The sequence below is a fragment of the Apostichopus japonicus genome, chromosome 2, assembly GCF_037975245.1.
Source record: "Apostichopus japonicus isolate 1M-3 chromosome 2, ASM3797524v1, whole genome shotgun sequence".
Classification (NCBI taxonomy): domain Eukaryota; kingdom Metazoa; phylum Echinodermata; class Holothuroidea; order Aspidochirotida; family Stichopodidae; genus Apostichopus; species Apostichopus japonicus.
In genome coordinates, this window is record NC_092562.1 from 10691620 (window position 1) to 10709480 (window position 17861).

Below are 17861 nucleotides of genomic sequence, written 5' to 3' on the forward strand. Positions count from 1 at the left end.
GCTTTATATGGCCATATCAAACTTTATATGCGTATCTGGATTGACTCTATATCCAGTTATATCTGGCTTTATATGGCCATATCAAACTTGATATGGATATCTGGCTAACAATTATATCAAGATATATCTGGCTTTATATGGCCATATCAAACTTTATATGCGTATCTGGATTGACTCTATATCCAGTTATATCTGGCTTTATATGGCCATATCAAACTTGATATGGATATCTGGCTAACAATTATATCAAGATATATCTGGCTTTATATGGCCATATCAAACTTTATATGCGTATCTGGATTGACTCTATATCCAGTTATATCTGGCTTTATATGGCCATATCAAAATGTATATGGATATCTGGATTACAATTATATCAAGATATATCTGGCTTTTTATGGCCATATCAAACTTGATATGGATATCTGGATTACAATTATATCAAGATATATCTGGCTTTATATGGTCATATCAAATTTAACTATCCAGATATAGCCAGATATAAAACCAGATATGGAATTTTGAGTAAGGGCTACCTCTCCTCTTCCCCTGTTGGTTTCTTTCTTTCTTATCTCCATCACCATGCTCATTAACCTGTCTGTATTCTGTGCGTGTTGTTGTCCCTTCTATTACTGTTACTTGTCATTCAGCCTTTGAAGAAGATCCTGCTAGGATCAAAACGTCAGGCCAACTGACTTTTACACATTCTCCTACACAGGCTCTCTAGTGGATAAGCAGTTTTCTAACCGTTTTATTTTATCAAAAGAAAAAAGGATATATTTGATGAAATTCTAAGTACAGAGCATCAAACATTCCAAAATAAATCAGGTTTTTTCAAGGATACATTCAGAAGAAGCTTTTGATGGACAATGTAAACTTTTTGAAAAGAATTTTTGAAAAACACCCACTGTGATTACAACTTCCTGGAGTACTAGTGGAAAGTCTATAGCATGCAGTCGAAATAGGTTACATTCAATCACCCATATCTCAATTTAGGGGCAGGATATCATTGAAAATGAGGTTTTCAACTAGCAGTGTGGAATATTTTTCATTGTTTACGTAAATATCACATTATTTGTAACCAGAAAATCTTTTCAATAGCTGTCTTCTGCCACAGAAGCCAAAGGTTACTGGGGGTCAAAATGTGAGCCGTAATGTAGTTTGATACTGAAATTGGATGATCTTAGTCATTACGCGGGCAACTACGGCAGCTCTATTAGAGTGACAGGGTATTTCTTGCCCGTCAGTAATGGGGAACTTCAAGAGGCCCAAACCGTAAGAGGTAGGGTCTCCATGACAATTTGTCGTTGATGCTGTTGTTTGAATGTATCCTTTAAAGGAGAGCACACCACTTTGGAATTTGTAAAATATGGACAACCTAATTACAAATTACGTGCATCACAAGAAAATTGACATAATTGTATATGCTCTTGCAACGATCATACGTTGACAAATACATAAATAAACTCAGGTTAGTATCTAGAGACAATCTTTTAGTGAAACAGAATAACTGTCTATGTAAATCCTTACCTATGCAGATCAATTGTGGTTCAGCCAGCACAAATCCTGCCTCACAGTTACACGTAAAGCTTCCAAATGTATTCTCACAGAGCGCGTTGGACGGGCAGCGATCCAAGCCCTGCAAGCATTCATCGATATCTGTAAATGGAATGGAGGGTTTCTCTTTACATAAAAACTCAAGAAGGAATGGATCTCTTCCTGTGTCCAGTGTACCCCTGGTGGGATCAAAAACCTTAGTTCATGTCATGATCAAACAAGGCATCCTCTGGGAGTTGATAGAGGGGAGGGGGAGTTTCTATTTTCATAAACGCTCAAGAACGAATGGATCCCTTCCTGTGTCAGGGTACCCCTGGTGGGATCAAAAACCTTAGTTCAATGTCATGATCAAACAAGGCAACATATGGGAGTTACAATTAGATACAATTATATCAGAGGACAAATGGTGAAAGTTCTGAATTTGTGACAGCGTCTCATGTAAGGAGATAACTGATCCGTTTTGATTTGAAGCACATATGAAGTAAATGACACTAAGTTCTAACAATGAGGATTCAGTCATCTTCACAGATGCATCTAGGATTCAGTCATTCAGTTCACAGTTCAACTGACAAAGCATTACTGCCACTCAAAAGAGTGGTCAGCAACAATGAGACAGTGTTAATAGTCTCTTTTATCACTCCTGAATGTCTACAGAGCAAGTAGAGGAACATCAGGACCTCCAGGTAGTTAGTTTTCAAAAATGTTTCTAGTGACTTTTTAACATGCTAAAGTTTGGTGCCGATATACTGACGACCTATAAACACACTAGCAGTACAAGGATTTCAGTTATTTGAATTGGTTTTCCCTTCTCATGTGTAGATAGATGTTCACTATGAATATCACTAGCAGCAGCAGATAACTGCAGCCTGTAGATTCATTCTTTGTCAACAGTCAGCGTGTACCTGCTGCACCTCTATATGAAGAAAAGAAGACACATTCCACCTGCTTTATCAGTGCACTTTAAACTATATGCCTTTTGATTTTACTTTTGTTTCATGGACCAGCTCATCGGACTGGGCTGTTAGAGACATCGGATCAGCGTTCATTCTATCATGAAGATATCTGGTGAAAACTTGACAGCTTGTTTTTCCTTATTTTCTTTCATTTTCACATTTTGAGCAGAGCAAAACATTTCAATGAAATCTTATCTCTTCCAGGCAATACTTTAAACCCATAAATTATTTAATCAAGAACACACATACACACAAGAAAAGTAAGATAGTTGCACTCTGACCTGCACAGACACCTTGGTTTAGAGCCAATCCATTTCCACAAGAACACAAGAAAGACCCGTCTGTGTTCTGACACTCAAGTCCCAAGTTACTACACTGTACCACTCCAATACCTTGGCTAGCACATTCGTTGATGTCTGCAAAGGAAAGCAAAAATCGCTCTATTAATTAAGTTGAAAATTACTTACTACCAAACATTCTGTTCTTCCTTGAAGCGCGGACGAGAGGAAATTGACTAAGATTTCTGATAATTTGAGATAATTAATAATGTTAATGGGTGCCTTTAGTGTAATGCTCATCTGGAATGGGTAATCCCCACAGCAGGTTTCTTTTGCTTGCGATTGGCTAGTTTGCCCGCACACATACTGCCATTCATAGTTATTATCCATCATTTTCAATGCAACTCACAAGGCAATAACCTTTCGCTGAAGTTTCATCTCATTGGGGGCACACGCAGCCATATTTTGTGTATGTGATAATAATAATGTTCAAAGACAATATATTGCCCCAGGTCAATGATAACCTGTCCCAGAGACAATCCCTCCAGTCGGCTGGAGTGATATACTGATGAAAAGTTAATTCACAGGTCCCCATTTAACCCCTGCAGGGTGGAGAGAGGCAATTGAGATAAAGCATCTTGCCCAAGGACACAAGGTAATGAAATAGGCAGGAATCGAACCAGCATTCCTTGGCTCACAAGTCCGATGCCTTGGCCAATTGGCCACCGTGCTCTCAATACATAGGACAGAGACAGATGTCACAGAGGAAAGAGAGAGGGGTTTTCCATTAAATTTCTTGTTTCATTCTCCAACTAGTTTAATAGTTGTCTAATAACTTGACTTAGTACATCTCTTTTATGTGGCCCTCTACCTGTAACTTGATTTTGTTACAGATAGCACCAGAGGACATCTTTGTTGGGAAACGTGCTTCCCTTGTGTGGTACCACTACACACACTACACAACCCCCTTGGCTAATTATGACCTTAATTGCGCTGTTGGCCTGAACATATTGCTGCAATATAATGACGACTGGTAAACACTAAACGAGAAGAAAGTAATATCAACTGTGCCATTGAATGACCTTGCATTCATCTTTATTCAGTGTGGAATATTGTTATATACCTAGGACAGCAGTAATAATAACAAAGCACACAAAAGTTCATATTAGTTTACTGGAAACACACAGTACCTTGACAAACGTTAGAAGGGTTTGCTTGAAATCCGTCTTGGCAGACACACGCAAAACTGCCAGCAGTATTTTGGCAAACAGTGTTTGCACCGATGCAAGGGTGTGTCAAGCACTCATCTACATCTAAAAAAAGAAAAAGGGAAAAAAAATTCTGCTCACACAGAGGAACAATTCTATAAATAAAACACAGAAAATAGTCTTCTTATTTCCTATGTGAGCTTTTACCATAATCTGCAAGAAACAGCGGTATCATGTGCCCCCTGCAGTTGGAACCAGAGCATATTTCATCAGTGTTCAGGGTGACAAGTATAGCCGATAGAGGACCCCTTCAGGGAACGCTACTTTTAATATTCGATTCAGACCCTGGTAGAAATTCCAGTAGAACCCAGTTAAAAAAATCAACTAGGTTCTACTAAGGCCTACTATGTTTAACTGGTTTTTAACTGTGTTTAACTGGGTCTTACTGGGTTCCAACTGGACTATCCTGTGCATGAGCTAGGTTCAACTGGGTTTACACAATGTTCAACTGGGTTTGTTCAGACCCAACTGAATTTGAACTATGTTTGAACTGATCCAGTTGGGCTTCAACTAGGTTTCACTGGTTTTTGCACTATCCCAACTGGGTTTGAACTATGTTGACCGGTGAACTTGCCCTGTTGGGGTTGAACAAGGTTTCATTGGTTTTGCACTGGCCCAACTGGGTTTGGACTATTGGCTGGTGAACTGACCCAGCTGGGTTTTTACTAGGTTTTACTGCTTTGCACAAGCCCAACTGCAGGGGGTTTGAACTATGTTTACTGGTGAACTTGCTCTGTTGGGGTTGAACTAGGTTTCACACTGGCCCAACTGGGTTTGGACTATGTTGACTGCTTTTATTTTAGGCGTAATTATCGAGAATATTATAATGTAAGTTCGTAAGCAGTAACCGTATCGTAATATATTGAAAATGCTAAATTAGCCAACGTATGAGGGTGTAAAATAAATCTTTGTCATATTTATCACAGTTATGATTAAACGATTACACTTTTGTACCGCAATGATTGAAAATATGAAATATTTACTATTTAATAAATTTGAAAAAATTATGTTTTACTTTCTTCGGCGATATTTGAACAATTGATAGGCAAAATGCCTTCCTAGTGCAAAATGGTATGATCCGACTAAATTTGAACTTTGACATTTGTCTTGCGTTAGCGCTAAATTTATAAATTCCGAAACCGCAAACCACCTACGCCAACAGAAGCTTTGCAGAATCGCATTTGTAGCCGATTTTACCAACATTTCCAAATTATTACCGCGGCTAAGTTCACTCCTTTGTGATCTTGCAGTATCTTTATATTATTGACACATACTTGTAACGTTATAATTGATTGTAAACGTGCTCTTTATCATAAATATTTGAATTGAACAGAAACTTTATATATAGCCTAGTGGCCTAGGACTATAGTATAGGCTAGGCCAAGGTATACTACATGGTACATTTACTAACGTTACACACATCCTAACGTTATAGTTGCCTAGCTTATAGGGGCCTAACCTAGTTATACTCAAGTTAACACCTATATTTAGCCGCGTGATTTTAGGAAAGCTATCGTCAACTAGCAAACATAATGGCAATTTCTTAAGGTGTCACAAACAATAGAGGCTCACAGATATTCCAAAATTTACGCAATTGTCTTGATTGTTGTTGTTTCAAACATGAAGTGTCCTATTGGCATAATAACATACTTTGCGAAAGTCATTAGTAAAGTATACAGCATACACGTATATGCTAAAATTGTGAGGATGCCCTACACTGAACATTATACGATCAATCTAATTTCAAGTGAGGCTTCATTTGTACAGTGTAAGATGGTCAGCTCTTACATAAAGTTTTGTTTTGTACCATAGTTTTAATTGTTTATTAGTTAATGTACAGTGCTCACTGTACAGAGGGCTATACATTTGGACAGTATATTTGTATGTTGTCTTGTGGCAGCAAAAGGGTGGTTAACACCTCTCTCTCTCTTCTGGGTTGCTAGGCAACTATCTTGTTCTTCCTGGAAATTAGCCCTCACAGGAAATGGGGTCTGTGTGTATATATTTTAGGAACAAACGACTTTTGTGAGGGTATAGTGAGTTAGGCAGTTGGCTATGAGTATCTGAGCAAGGCAGTTGTAAAAGAAGAGAAAGATAGTTTTAATGGCTGGATAGTTTGTTTTAAACCTTAATTTACATAGTTCAAGTTACTGTAGACCTTATTATTTTATGGAAGTTGTGATATTCATCTGACAGTCTGGGACACTATTTTATTATTGAACCTTGGTTTAGTCATGATATTGTCCAAGCTAAGAAAGTTAGGAGACAGCACGAGCATCAGTGGCGCAAAACAGGTTTATCTGTTCATAGAGAACTTTTTAAGGAACATTGTAAAGTTGTGCGGAACAAAATTTGTATTGCAAGGAGAAATTATTACGCCACTATTATTGCGGATACATCATCTCCTAAAGATCTTTTCAAGACTGTTGATTTTCTTTCAAATAAACAGAAGTGTGCCATCCTGCCGAACTATTCCTGCCATACAGAGTTATCTGAGAGATTCTCCCTTTATTTTTCCAAGAAGATCTCGGAACTTTGCACTATGTTAAATCGTCAAGGCCTTCATCTTTCTGCAAATTGTTTAACTGAGCCATCGCCTGCATCTTCGTTCGACAGTTTCTCTGAAGCTACTGAAGATGAAATACTTAAAATTATCAAAAACTCTCCATCAAAATCGTGTATGCTTGATCCGCTGCCAACATGGTTAGCTAAAGGTTGTTCAGCAGAACTCATTCTTCTCATCACGAATATTGTCAATACTTCTATGTCAACAGGAACCGTACCTGATTCCTTTAAGGTTGCTCATGTGACTCCTGTACTTAAAAAGACCAGCTTAGATAGAAACTGTTTAAAAAATTATCGCCCTATTTCGAACTTGAGTTTCGTTTCAAAGGTTTTGGAAAAGACAGTTTTATCTCGATTAATGGATTATCTTACACAGGAGAATCTTCTCGAACCATACCAGTCAGCTTATAAGTCTGGTCACAGTACGGAAACTGCCCTCAAGGCAGTTCATAATTTTCTTACATCCAAGCTTGATGAAGACTGCTTTGTCCTTTTAGTTCTTTTAGACTTATCATCAGCTTTTGATACAGTTAATCATTCCATTTTGTTAGAAAGACTGCAGTCAAAGTATCGATTAGGTGGTACTGTTCTATCCTGGTTCAATTCTTATATTACTGAGCGTTATCAACAGGTGAAAATTGAAGATGTTCTCTCGTCTCCTCGTCCATTAGTTACTGGTGTTCCACAGGGCTCTGTACTTGGACCTGTTCTTTTTTCTTTATATCTTGCGGAGTTGAGTGATATTATTCGGCACCATGGTGTTCATTTCCATCATTATGCGGATGATACTCAATTACTTCTTGCTTTCGATAAGGATGATGTGCCAAATGCTTTTCATAAAATGGAAACCTGTATAAGTGCTGTAAACACTTGGCTTACAACTAATCAGTTGAAACTAAACTGTGATAAAACAGAGTTTATTGTTTTTCGATCACGTTTCTCTGAAGTTACACCTAATTTTCCATCACTTACTGTTGGTAAAGACTCTATTAATATCTCCTCAACTGTTAGAAACCTTGGTGCATATTTCGACCAGACCATGTCACTTGAAAATCACGTTACTAATCTCTGTCGTTCTGCAAATTGGCAACTTAGGAAAATCAGTTTGATGAGGAATTACCTCGATAATAAGACTTGCGAGATACTGGTCCATGCGTTTGTGACATCAAAGCTTGATTTTCTTAATTCACTTTTATTTGGCCTTCCTGATTCGACCATCAAGAAACTCCGAAAGATCCTAAACACCGCTGCCCGTATTGTGAAAAGGAAAGGAAGAAAGTGCCGCACCACCCCACTTCTGAGGGAACTTCATTGGCTACCTGTCAGCTACAGAATCCAGTATAAAATACTTCTTCTCACCTTCTGTGCTCATCATCTTGAACGGCCTATGTACCTGTCACAACTTCTCTTGCCATATACTCCAACTCGCACACTTCGTTCCTCCAACAAACTGTTTTTAACTGTTCCAAAACCACGATTGAAGAACTATGGTTACAGAAGCTTCCAATACTCTGGGTCTTATCTCTGGAACAAGTTACCAGATCACATTCGAACATGCTATAAACTTTCTACTTTCAAAAGTCTACTTAAGACCCATTTTTTCACTTGTTCTTTTGTAAATTAATTTACTTTCTTTGTAAAGCGCTTTGAGCAGTAACTTTTGTTTACTGATTTGGCGCTATATAAGTCTCATTTATTATTATTATTATTATTATAAAGGATATTATTTTACAATAAAGGATATTCCAGGACACCATCACTTATAAATTATTTTACAATAAAGGATATTCCGGGACTCCATCACTTGTAAAGGACATTATTTTACTACAAATGTTATTGACATTATTTTACTGAAAGGATAACCTGGAACACTATTTCATATAAATTAAAGGATACTATTTTGTTGGGATCGGACATTCATAATACAATTTATGGTGAATTGGTGAGTATCTGAAGTCGTGGAAGATCTGAGGTTGTAGAATACTTGATGTCACCAGCAGGCCAACTCACCAGAACAGACATTTAAATTAAGTGTATATCCTTATATTTTGGGTGCGCACCTCACGACTGTAAGTTGTTTTATTTAATTCTTTGACTGGGCCCAGATCAGCTGTACATTGTTTGTTATTCATAATTATAATTTCTTTTGATCCAATCCAGGTGAGTTCTCCATATTTTATGTGTCTTGCTCTGTGTTTGGTCATCACACCAAACCCAGAGTTCTCTGATCAAGAACAAACATTTATTTTCAGTGGCTAACACCCTTACATACAGTATAGATCTACTGTAAAAAAAAACAACTTTAAAGTGTGGTGTTATATTGTGTAGATAACACCAGTTGAGAATCCCAGTTCAAACTATTGAAAAAAATATAAGCAGTAAAACATAATTCACCCAGTTTAACCAAGCAAAACATAGTTGACCCAGGTGAACCCAGTAAAACTTAGTTGACCCAGTAAAACATAGTTGAACCACTTGGACCCAGTAATACATAGTTGAGCCAGTTGGACCCAGTAAAACATAGTTGAACCAGTTGGACCCAGTAGAACATAGTTGAACCAGTTGGACCCAGTAAAACATAGTTGAACCAGTTGGACCCAGTAAAATATAGGTTAACCAGTTGGGAACCCCAGTAAAACATAGTTGAACCAGTTGGGAACCCCAGTAAAACATAGTTGAACCAGTTGGGAACCCCAGTTCACCCATTTCAACCTAGTTCAAATTTGGGCCAATTTCCATATGGAAAATTCCAGTTGAACCCAGTTCAAAAGTTCAACTGGAATTTCCACCTGGGGAGGAAAATCCCTTCTGTGATTTCATTTGCCTAGACCAGCCTTGTAGGAAGTTTTCAAGCCAGTGAATAAGCCATTTGGTTCTTCAATAAAGCTAAATAGGTCTTGGAGTAAGCGATTAGGCAAGACCGTGTTAAAGCGCAGGAAAAATCTAGACTCTTTTGACAAGTATGGCATCAGTACATGAAAACGTCATGCTCCATGATAAACTATGATGATAATCTATCTTTGGGATAATCTATTGGAGTAGAATGCTCTGCAATTAAACCCAGTGATATCTATAGTTAGAAGTCGGATTACCTGGTTAGGGTACGGGTGACGTTTTAGCACGTTCCAAGAAGATGGAAATCAGGCAATATAGTTGCAAATACATTTGTTCCGCGGAACAATATTTGAAAACCCACCATGAGATGTTGATGTCCATTAAAAGTTATTTAATAATATATAAAAAATAGAGTTCTGGCAATATATATATTCCACTTTATGCTTTATATTATTCCTTAAGCTATTGGGACACTTTACAAAGAGTGGACTGTAAAATAGGAAATATCGATTGACTCCAAAGGTCTGTCAACTGGGTTCCCAATGGTTTTCAGCTGTAAATATAGGCTGGAATCAAAGGATGCATGGCCAGTATACTTGGAATTAAAAAGAACTGTTTACTCAGCTGTCACAGTTTGCACACTGTTTTTGAAAGTGATTGTGTTTTTAAGGGGGCATAAGATGTTGTACTAGTTGCACTTTTAGGGATACTAAATATATATGATATATATAATATGGCTGCGTTGGGATTTTTTTTTTGAGACTTTAGCAGTACTTAATAAAACTTCTCACAGAGAGACAACCCTGACACTTGTTAAGGTATAATTTTTGAAACGTTTGTAAGCTACAGATGGACGTGCTGACACCGTACATACAGATTAGCCTGCCCTTATTATTTTGCAAAAAAATTCCGACTGCTATCATCGAGTCGATCATATGCATCTTTTCAGATTCACACAAACAGTGCAAGGACCACACATATCAATTTCATTGCTTAGTCACAAATCATGAAGGTTGATGTAGGGATCGTAAGGACAGATTCAATTACCACAGTACCATGCATGTGGTTTATGTAAATCCAATATCAGGTGACTATAACACAGGGTACAGAAACAAACAAGCATTTACCTTGACAACCGTTTATTGACGATGAAGACATAAATCCATCCAAACAAACACACTGCGCACCGACAGTAGGGACCTCGACGCACATCTGTGACATGACATCGCATGTCGTTGTTGCACAAGTGGTTAAAGCTGCAATAGATGAAAATAATCACATTTTTGTTTTCTTTACAGACAAGAACAGACCTTCCTCCAAATCTTACAATATATATAAATATATATTACTCTCACCAACAGGTCAACTTTCTCGATGTGACTGATCGCAAGGAACACGGTTCTCTCTCTACAGACTTATACAACAAGCCCACAGACACACACCAGTATCTCCATTCTTCAAGCTGCCATCCCCGTCACTGCAAGTCTGGAACTGCCTACAGTCAAGCACTTCGTCTTCGTCGCATTTGCTCTAACAATTCCTCTTTCATTCGCCATACAGATGCTTTGGAAAAACACTTTACTGCCAGGGGCCATAGTGCCAGAAGGGTGCGTGGAGCCATTCAGAGAGTCCGCTCCCTATCCAGATCATATACTTTGGCATTGAAGAACAAAATGGGACGAGATTGCGACTACAAGCTCTCCTGGTTGTTTCTTTACAACCAAATCTTCCTCCTCTTCAGCAAATCACCTCTAACAACCACAACATTCTCCTCGCTTCAGATAGACTCCAACGAGCCATTCCTGAAAAACCCACCATCATTTTTTTACAGACTTCCACTCAACCTACGAGACCTTCTTGTGCATACTGTTGTTCCACCTCTAACTTCTAAGCCTACACCCATTGAGTATGGTACTTTCAAATGTGATCGTACTTCAAGATGCATCATCTGCAGCCACCACATTGTTGAATCAAATTCCATCACCAGCCACAGGCAACTCACACACAAGACTAAGAATCAAATCACTTGCACAACCACTAATGTCATCTATCTGATCTCTTGTAGAGTTTACAGCATCCAGTATGATGGCGAAACCAAAACCACCCTCAAGAAGCGATTCTATGGTCACAGATCCACAGTCAACACCATGAAGACTGGGCCCTCAGTTGGAAAACACTTTAACCTACCCAACCATACCATTAAGGACATGTCCCAACAGGGGATTGATTCCTTAGGTAGCCGCCCAACCTAGTATGATATATATATATATATATATATATATATATATATATATATATATATATATATATATATATATATATATATATATATATATATATAGCGGGAGGCCCGTGGTTCGAATCCCGGTGGAGGCTGAAAGTTTTTTCACTGTTCTTGATTTTCCAACTCATTACGATTTTCATTTATATATATTCATTTGCCTTTGTCGTTTACCTCCATTGCATTAACATAAAGTCTGTTCAAAGTATCTCTTTCGAGATCCGGCTTTAGGAATCACAAATGATTTTCGAGTTGGATAGCATCATGTTTGATCTCTAGAGTAGGGCAAAATATGTCACCAAAAACAGAACTAGTATTGTTCGATATAGGTGACAAACGCCTACAGTGGAATTACGATCTTCCTTACCGGTTTCGAACCTCTGGACATACAATCAGCGTCCATAGCCTAGTGGTTAGGGTGTCCGCGTACAGAGCGGGAGGCCCGTGGTTCGAATCCCGGTGGAGGCTGAAAGTTTTTTCACTGTTCTTGATTTTCCAACTCATTACGATTTTCATTTATATATATATATATATATATATATATATATATATATATAAGTATCTCTTTCGAGATCCGGCTTAAGGAATCACAAATGATTTTCGAGTTGGTTAGCATCATGTTTGATCTCTAGAGTAAGGCAAAATATGTCACCAAAAACAGAACTAGTATTGTTCGATACAGGTGACAAACGCCTACAGTGGAATTACGATCTTCCTTACCGGTTTCGAACCTCTGGACATACAATCAGCGTCCATAGCCTAGTGGTTAGGGTGTCCGCGTACAGAGCGGGAGGCCCGTGGTTCGAATCCCGGTGGAGGCTGAAAGTTTTTTCACTGTTCTTGATTTTCCAACTCATTACGATTTTCATTTATATATATATATATATATATATATATATATATATAATAAATAATAATTTGAGTTAATGTAATCATTTCATCCTCAACGAAATTGCTGTCATAAACTTAAGTCAAGCAGATGTTTCCCAGCTCTCCCCAGACCGTTCTTTCTTGTATTTGACTTTCGATAAATCAAATTTCACATTTCAGCTAAATTAAACAGCTCCAACTTCTTGTGATCTTATCGCATCATTATAGCAGACATTATTATAATTCCGTAATTTCAAGCAATTTTACTCGGATAAAAGTTGTAGATACTTACCAACGCAATTGGAACCCTGTCTCCTGTAGCCTTCCATGCAATCACAAGTAAATGACCCAATAGTGTTAGAGCAGTCTTCATTAATCCCACAGGGATTAGTATCACATTCATTCATATCTATAAAGATAAATAACATTTTGTCGAGGAGATGGGCAGATCATATCGTTCATACAATTTAACTGAAAGGTCTCGCCTGATGGTTTCTCCAGCAGGCTCTTCATGTGGTATATCATGTGATTCTTATCACATATGACACTCACACATTGCATGGAACCCAGTTCTCTATTCTTCAAGGGTTGTCCTATGACTGTTTTCATTCAGTCACATATATTTATACCTGCACAGGCTTTTTGTAATACATAAGCAGTTTGTCAATTTTTTTTTTCATATTGCAGTGCTCAAACCTAGACATTGTGAACTTCACCCCTAACTACCACCTCCCAAGATCTCGATTATTATCAGCAGCGAAATTGTGCTAAAGCAATGTCCTCAAAGAACCCCCCCCCCCCCAAGAAACCCAGTGTTTATCAACATTCTCCGCTGTAATACATCACAAAGGTCATTCTCCCCCAAGCAACTCCCCCCTTATTCCCCTCCCATTGAAAAGAAATGAACTCCTATCAACTTCTGGCACCTGCCTCATCATCTTTCTGAACAACCTGTTCCCAATTATCTTTCCTTTTATTAAGTGTGGATCTTAAATAAGAGACTGACTTCGGTCAGCTTGTGGCTTTGATATGCCAATGAGGCTTCTTCGCGAGTTCCTGGATGTAAAATACATACATACAAATACTTCATTACTCAGTAGAGAATTTCATTCAAACTTCCATATATATAAATATATATATATATATATGTATTTATATATATATATGTATATATATATATGTATTTATATATGTATGTATATATATATATATACATATATATATATATATATATATATAATGAACAGATAAACATTATAAATAGATAAACAGAAAGATATCAGTATAGAGGAATATCGCACAAATACTACAGAATTTTTTCTTACCAACGCAAAGACCTGCCGCATTCCTTGTATATCCTGTGATACAATTGCAGGTAAAGCTTCCGTCGTTATTGACGCACATCTGGTTTTGAGAGCCAGCACAGATGAATAAGTCTGAACACTCATCCTGATCTACAAATTGAAAAGTGATTCAAGGGATTGAAGGAATAGAAAACACATGGATGATGAAACAGTGGAGAAAGTTACTTACTTGTAAATATACAAATTGAATTGAAGAGAACATTCAATATGATTGCTTTCATTTCCACACTGCTATGCACAAATTCTACCCTTAAAAGCAGGCAGTATATAGCCTCATACATCCTACACGGTTGGCATGCTAAGGAGCAATCTTCGTATCCTACAGGGTTGGTTGCTAAGAAACCAAGTCACACCGCTCGATATGTACTCAAGGGCCTGTATAGTACAATCTATTACTTTATTTGTAAGAGAGCAAGTTAGGGAAACTTTATATACCATGATAGGAATTACATACAATACTTTTATAACGTGTTCAAATGACATCATAGATGTATACTGTTAATTGCCCTGTGTGTAGCAATGTCCCCTATAGGGAATACACTTCACACCAGTAACAGTTTCTAAGAATAAAACTTCCATTTTGTTGACCACGCTTGACAATATGACATTGTTATCAATTTAAGGACCTATATATATCGTAATTCAAAGATATCTTGACTGAAATTAGCATGATAGTGCAACAAATTCACAGTGTTTGTGACTGAACTTTTGGATATATCAATCACTATGTTAATTGATGTGAGGCTGGTTAAAACTGTTCTATACATTCTTCTGTACTATTTCAGGTGCAAATGGTAAGTCTGAAAATAATTGGATGATTACCTCGGCATAATCCACTTATACTCCTCTGATATCCAGCTTCACATCTGCAAACTCCATTCAGGCATTCTTCAAATTGTCTGCAGGTTACATCTTTACAATCATCAATTTCTTGGCAAAAGATAACACACAAATCAAGTAATATAAAATAAATGCAGTCATCTTGCAAGTGAACAGGCCTTAGGCAGTATTCCCGGGAGTGAACGGGCCTTGTGCAAGTAATCTTGCGAGTAAACAGGCCTTAGGCTGAATCTAAAATATCGAAGCTCAAGCTTAGCACAGTTAACAGTTTACAAGATATAAAAAGTGAAAAACAAGAGGAAGGAAGTTTCAAAGGAACAATCATGACATCACATACAGATTTACACGACGACATCACATACAGATTTACACGACGACATCACCTACAGATCTACACGACGACATCCTATACAGATCTACACGACGACATCACATACAGATTTACACGACGACATCACATACATATCTACACGACGACATCACATACATATCTACACGACGACATCACATACAGATCTACACCACGACATTACATACAGATCTATACACCACGACATCACAAACAGATCTACACCACGACATCACATACAGATCTACACCACGACATCACATACAGATCTACACGACGACATCACATACAGATCTACACGACGACATCACATACAGATCTACACCACGACATCACATACAGATCTACACCACGACATCTCATACAGATCTACACGACGACATCTCATACAGATCTACACGACGACATCACATGCAGATCTACACGACGACATCACATACAGATCTACACGACGACATCACATGCAGATCTACACGACGACATCACATGCAGATCTACACGACGACATCACATGTAGATCTACACGATGACATCACATACAGATCTACACGATGACATCACATACAGATTTACACGATGACATCACATACAGATCTACACGACGACATCACATACAGATCTACACCACGACATCACATACAGATTTACACGATGACATCACATACAGATTTACACAATGACATCACATACAGATTTACACAATGACATCACATACAGATTACACAATAAGATAAACAGATTAACAAAATGTCAACTCTCAGATACGATTCTTTCCTTATGCTATCTTAGCTGTTTGTGGACAGTTGTTCTCTGTGACACATGAGTTGCATTACTTGAGCTGAGACCTTGAATATTGCAATGAGTAATTATTTTATATATTCTACCCTATCTAATATACCTATTGATGATTCCTTGGTTCAAATCATTTGATGGTGTCTCTCGTCTCTTACCCCCAGCTGGGTAAGGTTTCTTAAATAAGAGTGAGCTCGCTATCTAACAGAATTATAATTCCTTACATAAATTTATATTCTTCTTCTTTTTTTTATTATTGTCATCTTTAATGAGGGTAGTCCTGCTCTTACCGACACAATCCCCAGCGACTTCCATAAATCCACCAGGGCAAGAACAAGTAAACGTTCCGTCTAAATTAGAGCAAAATGCAGGCGGATTACACTGCTGAGGATTTTCACATTCATCAATGTCTGGAGAATGAAACAGAAGCAAAAAACAAGGAAATGAATGAAAGTTTGACAGCATAAAACCTCACCAACGAAGAAAACGAGTTCTCAAAATAGGGACATTATTATGCAAGCAGAAAGTTTTAACAGGTTGAAGAATTATTCTCTATACAATTGCAATTGGCATGTACTGTGAATATGTTTTCCACCATTTTGACAGGATCATATAAAGATTTCTAGATACTATTACCACTATACGATTCTACAAATAAACAACAGATATTCTAACTAAATACAATATTCCAAGAAATGTGAAGCTGACATTGTTATCACTTCACTATGATGTGGTATGCATTTGGCAGACAATGTAAAGCACTATGTAATGTGTCTTGATCAACCAGAGGAGATATCTCTAAACTTATTGATGGGAAGTCTTCAGCAATTGAGAGTTCAAGTCCTATCCAGAGTATGAGAATCAAGGTACATAAGACTACATCTATTTGCTCCAGTTGACCAAAGCTAATCGAGTCCTATCCAGAGTGTATGAGAATCAAGGTCCATAAGACTACATCTGTTTGCTCCAGTTGACCAAAGCTAATCGAGTCCCATCCAGAGTGTATGAGAATCAAGGTCCATAAGACTACATCTGTTTGCTCCAGTTGACCAATGCTGATCGAGTCCTATCCAGAGTCTATGAGAATCAAGGTACATAAGACTACATCTGTTTACGCCAGACAGTGTTGACCAATGCTGATCGAGTCCTATCCAGAGTGTATGAGAATCAATTTACATAAGACTACATCTGTTTGCTCCAGACAGTGTTGACCAATGCTGATTGAGTTCTTTCCAGAATGTATGAGAATCAAGGTACATAAGACTACATCTGTTGGCTCCAGACAGTGTTAACCAATGCTGGTTGAGTCCTTTCCAAAGTGTATGAGAATGAAGGTACATAAGACTACATCTGTTGCTCCAGTTGACCAATGCTGATCGAGTCCTATCCAGAGTCTATGAGAATCAAGGTACATAAGACTACATCTGTTTGCTCCAGTTGACCAATGCTGATCGAGTCCTATCCAGAGTCTATGAGAATCAAGGTACATAAGACTACATCTGTTTGCGCCAGACAGTGTTGACCAATGCTGATTGAGTCCTATCCAGAGTGTATGAGAATCAAGGTACATAAGACTACATCTGTTTGCTCAAGACAGTGTTGACCAATGCTGATTGAGTTCTTTCCAGAATGTATGAGAATCAAGGTACATAAGACTACATCTGTTGCTCCAGTACACCAATGCTGATCAAGTCCTTTCCAGACTGTATGAGAATCAAGGTACATAAGACTACATCTGTTTGCTCCAGACATACAGTGTTGACCAATGCATGCACTGCCTTCGCAGGTTGTATCTGATGATCTGATTGGCTGTTACATGCCATCAATTTCCTGCACACGTACACTCTGGCACCTTCCCTACTCACTGTACACAAACTTCGTGCTTCAACTTCAGTTACTGGAAACTTTG

At 37.9% G+C, this 17861-nt stretch overlaps 1 protein-coding gene across 1 annotated transcript in view; it reads right to left on the reverse strand.

The window, feature by feature from the left end:
• Positions 1–17861, reverse strand: part of LOC139977730 (uncharacterized) — a 94204-nt gene that overhangs the window by 36401 nt on the left and 39942 nt on the right. The window contains exons 15-22 of the mRNA XM_071987277.1: positions 16243–16362; positions 14794–14901; positions 13933–14061; positions 12900–13016; positions 10584–10712; positions 3979–4101; positions 2792–2926; positions 1531–1659 (exon numbers count right to left, since the gene is read on the reverse strand). Coding sequence (XP_071843378.1) covers positions 1531–1659; positions 2792–2926; positions 3979–4101; positions 10584–10712; positions 12900–13016; positions 13933–14061; positions 14794–14901; positions 16243–16362 — 990 coding nt within the window. The remainder of the gene's footprint in view (positions 1–1530; positions 1660–2791; positions 2927–3978; positions 4102–10583; positions 10713–12899; positions 13017–13932; positions 14062–14793; positions 14902–16242; positions 16363–17861) is intronic.